This window comes from Ovis canadensis, chromosome X (genome assembly GCF_042477335.2).
Source record: "Ovis canadensis isolate MfBH-ARS-UI-01 breed Bighorn chromosome X, ARS-UI_OviCan_v2, whole genome shotgun sequence".
NCBI classification, from domain to species: Eukaryota; Metazoa; Chordata; class Mammalia; order Artiodactyla; family Bovidae; genus Ovis; species Ovis canadensis.
The window spans coordinates 128,270,390-128,276,528 of record NC_091727.1 but is presented as its reverse complement, the minus strand read 5'-3'; the positions used below and the strand labels follow the sequence as shown (position 1 = coordinate 128,276,528).

Genomic DNA, 6,139 nt, shown 5'->3' with positions numbered 1-6,139 from the left:
TTTCTCTGTATCAGAGACCTTTGTGGTCCCAATTATCTCTTTAAAACCCAATTGTTTTGTATTTTTAATGTTTTTTTATAACTGATATGTTCATTGAATTTCTGAATTTACAAATGTGAAACACAGCTCATTAAAATATCTAATGAATTCTGTTTCTTAAAATGACTTCCTACTTAATATATGTATTATATTTAGGTCTTTAGTCCATTTTGAGTTTATTTTTGTATATGCTGTTAGAGAATGTTCCCATTTTACTTTGCTATCCAAAATGTAGCTATCCAATTACCCCAGCACCACTTCTTGAAGAGATTGTCTTCTCTCCACTGTATATTCTTGTCTTTTTTATTATAGATTAATTGACCATAAGCATATAGGTTTATTTCTGGGCTCTCTCTTCTGTTCCACATGTCTGTTTTTGTGCCAGTGCTATACTGATTGGATTAATGTAGTTTTCTGATATAGTTCAAAGTCAGGGAACCTGATTCCTCCAGTTCTGATTTTCCTTAAGATGGTTTTGGTGATTCCGGGTCTCTCATCTTTCCATACAAAATTTAAAATTGTCTGTTCTAGTTTTGTAGAAAATGCCCAGGTATTTTCATAGCAATTGTATTGAGTATGTGGATTGCCTTGGATAGCATGTTTATTTTAACAATATGAATTCTTCCTATCCATAAACAAGGTAAACCTTTCCCTCTGTTTGTATTATGTTCACTTTCCTTGATCAGGGTCTTATTTTTTTCTAAGTACAGGTCTTTCACCACCTTCAGTTCAGTTCAGTTCAGTTGCTCAGTCGTGTCCAGCTCTTTGCAACCCCATGAATTGCAGCACGCCAGGCCTCCTTGTCCATCACCAACTCCCAGAGTTCACTTAGACTCATGTCCATTGAGTCTGTGATGCCATCCAGCCATCTCATCCTCTGTCGTCCCTTTCTCCTCCTGCCCCCAATCCCTCCCAGCATCAGAGTCTTTTCCAATGAGTCAACTCTTCGCATGAGGTGGCCAAAGTACTGGAGTTTCAGCTTTAGCATCATTCCTTCCAAAGAAATCCCAGGGCTGATCTCCTTCAGAATGGACTGGTTGGATCTCCTTGCAGTCCAAGGGACTCTCAAGAGTCTTCTCCAACACCACAGTTCAAAAGCATCAATTCTTCGGCGCTCAGCCTTATTCACAGTCCAACTCTCACATCCATACATGACTACTGGAAAAACCATAGCCTTGACTAGACGAACCTTAGTCAGCAAAGTAATATGTCCGCTTTTGAATATGCTGTCTAGGTTGGTCATAACTTTTATTTCAAGGAGTAAGTGTCTTTTAATTTCATGGCTGCAATCACCATCTGCAGTGATTTTGGAGCCCCAAAAATTAAAGTCTGATTCTGTTTCCACTGTTTCCCCATCTATTTCCCATGAAGTGATGGGTCCAGATGCCATGATCTTCATTTTCTGAATGTTGAGCTTCAAGCCAACTTTTTCACTCTCGTCTTTAACTTCCATCAAGAGGCTTTTTAGTTCCTCTTCACTTTCTTTTTAGGTACGTTTATTTCTAGGTGTTTTATTTCTCTCTTTTTTTATTCATTTTCTCTCACCCTAGTGGCTTTTCAGCAATAAGAGTGATCATTTTTTGAGAAATAACCACTATAAATCATTAATCAATTCCAGTATGTGTGGTATTTGGGGGACCTAAATAATGTTTAAGAAAACAATTTATAATTTGCAAAATGTTAAATATTTTTAGTGTGTATGTGTAAGTATTCTTATTTCTGTTTGTGTTCTGTATTTGGAGAATGGGATTCTGTCATTCTCTTCATACTGATCATTGGTTTTGATAAATTTTGGAGATAATAGCTGTTCATTTAATTCCTATGATTTTCAGGAGCACTCTGCTGAGGAAGCCAGGGCATTCTGCTCATGCCACTGTAGGTCAACCAGGAGAAGATTCTGTGTTGGAGTAAAATGTCCACCAAGTGTCCCGAGTCACTCTGATGCCTGAAAGAGCTGGAACTATGGAGGTCTGTCATACTCTCTCAGGAAGCTTTAACTGATTATTTCATTTTTCAATTTAGGTGACTTTCACTGAGTTTGACTGAAAGTGAAAGTGAAGTCACTCAGTCGTGTCCGACTCTTTGCGACCACATGGACACCAGGCTCCTCCGCCCATGGGCTTTTCTAGGCAAGAGTACTGGAGTGGGTTGCCATTTCCTTCTCCATGGAATCTTCCCGACCCAGGGATTGAACCCAGGTATCCCACATTGTAGACAGACACTTTACCATCAGAGCCACCAGGGGAGTTTAGCTAACTGGGGGTTAAACACGAGGGAGGGGCATGGCAGGAGTTGGGAGGTGGGACATCCGGCGTCACGTGACATGGGCTGCCATAGTAACAGGCCCCCCTGCCTTGCATCCAATCAGAGATGGACAGTGTCTGTGACGTCAGGGAAAGCCGGGCCTATAAATTCGACCAACGGCCGTCAACGGCCTCACTGTTCTTCTGGGCTGCGCTATGGAGAATGGTGGCTCTACCGTGTCTGCACCATCCTCTGACAGCCATGAGGAAGACGTGATCATCATAGAAACCAGCACCTCCGAAACTGAGCCCTCTGAAATGGAGATGGCGAAAGCCGAGACCTCCAAACCAGAGCCGTATGATGCGGAACCAAGAAAGGCAAAGCAGAAGACAGCTAAGGGCCGCCGTTGCCGTCGCCGCCGCTGCCGTCAGGGCAATTTCTCAAGCTTTGCTACCTATTTCCCTAGGGTGCTGAAGCAAGTACATACAGGCCTGAGTCTTTCCCGTGAGTCCGTGAACGTCCTGGATTCGTTTGTGAAAGATATGTTCGAGCGGATTGCCGAAGAGGCCGGGCGCCTGGCCCACATCAACAAGCGCTGCACCATCATGACCGAAGACATCCAGACAGCCGTGCGTCTTCTGTTGCCTGGGGAGCTCGGCAAGTACGCCGTGTCCGAGGCCACCAAGTCGGTCATCAGATACCACACCTGCAGATGAACTGCCCCAGGACTGTCTGACCATCGCAAACCAGACTTAAGGGTTCTCCCCTTAGGCCCTACATTTAATCTTTAAAACATTTCTACCCCAAAGAAAACATTAAAAACCTCATTAACTTTGCTTCAATATGTGTCGGTTGTGTCATTTTTTCGATGAAAAATCGTGTACTTTTTTCTTAACATATTGCAACTTGTCACTTTCCTAAATGGTTATTTCTATTCGTGGTTTCTCAGTGATTTTAGGGATCTTTATGGTCAAAATTCTTTCCCAAAAAGTTTCATTGGCCTTTTCCATTTTCATTCTCCCGTCTCTATCTAGGTATCATCCAGAGATTTTTATACGGGTATAGCAACTGATAAAGCAAAACCAATACAGTATTGTAAAGTAAAAAAATAAAATTAAAAAAATAATAATAATAAAAAGAAAAAAACAAAACCAAAAAACAGTGTGCTCTTCCCAGGTGGCTCACCAGTAAAGAATCTGCCTTCAGTGCAGGAGTCGCAGAAGAGACAGGGTCCATCCCTGGGTCATAAAGATCCCCGGGAGGAGGGGATGGCAACCCTCTCCAGTATTCTTTCCTGGAGAATCAGTCCCATGGAGAGAGGAGCCTGGTGGGCTACAGTCCATAGGGTCTGCAAAGAGTCGAGCACCACTGAAGCAAGGTAGCACGCAGGCTCACAAAGAGCAGTGTGTGTGTGTGTGTGTGTGTATGTGTGTGTGTGTGTGTGTGTGTTTGTGGGTGTGTGTGTGTTCAGTCACTCAGTCGTGTCCAACTATTTCTGACCCCATGGACAGGAGCCCGCCAGGCTCCTATCTCCTTGAAAGTTTCCAAGCAAGAATACTGAACTGGGTTGTCATTTCCTACTCCAGGGGATCTTTCTGACCAAGGGATAGAAGCTGTGTCTCTTTTGTCTCCTGCAATGGCAGTCAGATTCTTGACCACTGCACCAGCAGTAGCAGATATAAAAATCACATTTACCCATTCTATTCTTTCAATCCCAATTCACTTCCATGTGTAAAGTAGGACTCAAACACAGTGTAAAATAAGAAAATTGTAAATTTCTGGAATCAAGCACCATCTTTTTAAATTACCTTATCCAGATTTCTCTGATCCTATTTTTTGTTTGCAACCTAGAACATTTTGCTTTAAAGAAAAAAAAAGAAAAAATCCTGACTGAATTGCACACTTGCAGGGATGATGGGATAGTCCAGTGACAGAGAATGTAGCCACAGTCTCCACAGTAGCAGCCAATGAGGGACTGGTAGCCCATGAGCCACAGCATTTTGCCAAAGGTATGGTGGAGTGAGGAGAGACGAACAAATAACAACCTTCCTGTGACACTCAGCCTAGAGATGGAGTGGGAACTTGGGGTGATAGTTTCCCTGATGTTTTTCCATTCAAGCACCTGCTTTTAACCATGGCGATTTAAGTACAGGCATCCATTTCTTGGGGCTTCCCAGGTGGTGCTAGTGGTAAAGAACCTGCCTTCTTATGTGGGAAACCTAAGAGCCATGGATTCAGTCCCTGGAGTGGGAAGATGCCCTGGAGAAAGGCATGGCAACCCACTCCAGTATTCTTGCTGGAAAGTCCCATGGACAGAGGAGCCTAGCGGGTTACAATCCATGGGGTCTCAAAGAGTCAGACGTGACTGAAGTGGCTTAGCATGCACACATCCATTTCTGGGGTCTTCCCGGGTGGTGCCGGTAGTAAAGAACCTGCCTGCAATGCAGGAGACACAGGAGACCCAGGTTCTGTCCCTAGATGGAGAAGGTTCCCTGGAAGAGGGCATGGAAACCCCCTCCAGTATTCTTTCCTGGATAATTCCCAGGGACAGAGGAGCCTGGTGGGCCACAGTTCATAGGGCCACGAAGAGTGGGACACAACTGAAGAGGCTTAGCGCACATGCATGCATCCACTTCTTGTTGTGGGACATGCCTCTAGCTCCTTGCATCAAAATAAGAAGGAAGAGGATGTTCAGCAGTTAAGAGAAATAAGATGACTTCTTCTTCCACCTCAAGTATTTGACTGCTATTGCTTATGATAGTATTTACTGAATTTAATGTCCATGTGTTTTCTTCTTGGTGCACTGACATTGTTACTTCTATAAGTATATTGCTGAATTTCAAACTACTTGGTGATTTTCCTATTCCTTTTATTTTTGTTTTGAGATACTTTTTATTTTTTAATTAATTAATTTTTTATTGAAAGATTATTGCTTTACAGAATTTTGCTGTTTTCTGTCAAACCTCAACATGAATCAGCCTAGGGTATACATATATCCCCTCCCTTTTGGAACTCCCTCCTCATCCCACCCCTCTAGGTTGATACAGAGCCCCTGTTTGAGTTTCCTAGCCATACAGCAAATTCCCGTTGGCTATCTATTTTACATACAGTAATGTAAATTTCCATGTTACTCCTTCCTTGCATCTCACCCTCTCCTCCCCTTTCCCTCTGTCCATAATTCTATTCTCCTATTTCTTTTTTAAAAGATTGATTTCAAGGTTACGACATCCTTAGAGAGAGAGAAAGCACTCTGCGATTTCAGTCCTTTTTAATTTACAATGGTTTTCATTAGAACTTAATATTTCATTATACTTTAAACTATTCGTTTTGAACTTTAAGCAACAAGGATATGCTGTACAGCACAGAGAAATATACCAACTATCTAATAATAAATGTAAACAGAGTATAATATATAGAACAACTGAAGCACTATGTTGTAAACCTGAACAAATATAATATTGCAACTCATGAATATATCCATAAAAAAATTTAAAGTTAAAAAGAATTTATCAGTACCACTGTTATTGGATGTAGAAATCTGTGAAGGATTTGATTCTCAGCAAAACAATGAGAGAAAAGCTAGGAGGATCTACATATTCCAACCTCTTGACCCCAGCTGTAGTATTTTCTCTAGGTCAGTCATGACAGTGTTCGGTAAGATCTGAATTATTTTCCTAGCAATTTCATTTCCCAGTTTATCCTCATTCTCCCAAAGTGTACTATGGAATTCTTCAGAAGCAGTTTATGTGTGATATGCAATAGATAGAGTGAAGAAACTGATACACCCATCCACTACCTCTAGTATACTTTCCCCACATATCCCAGTTCATTTACATATTTTCCACATATCCTAGTT

At 41.9% G+C, this 6,139-nt stretch overlaps 1 protein-coding gene across 1 annotated transcript; it reads left to right on the top strand.

Moving 5' to 3' along the window:
* Nucleotides 1-2,498: 2,498 nt before the first annotated feature.
* LOC138930855 (histone H2B 1/2-like) lies at nucleotides 2,499-2,999 on the top strand. Its single transcript, XM_070291246.1, has one exon. The coding sequence runs from the start codon at nucleotides 2,499-2,501 to the stop codon at nucleotides 2,997-2,999; it is 501 nt and encodes a 166-aa protein (XP_070147347.1).
* Nucleotides 3,000-6,139: the final 3,140 nt, after the last annotated feature.

Coding starts and splice junctions, on each gene's coding strand:
- LOC138930855 (XM_070291246.1), top strand. CDS start 2,499: ATGGAGAATGGTGGCTCTACCGTGTCTGCACCATCCTCTGACAGCCAT.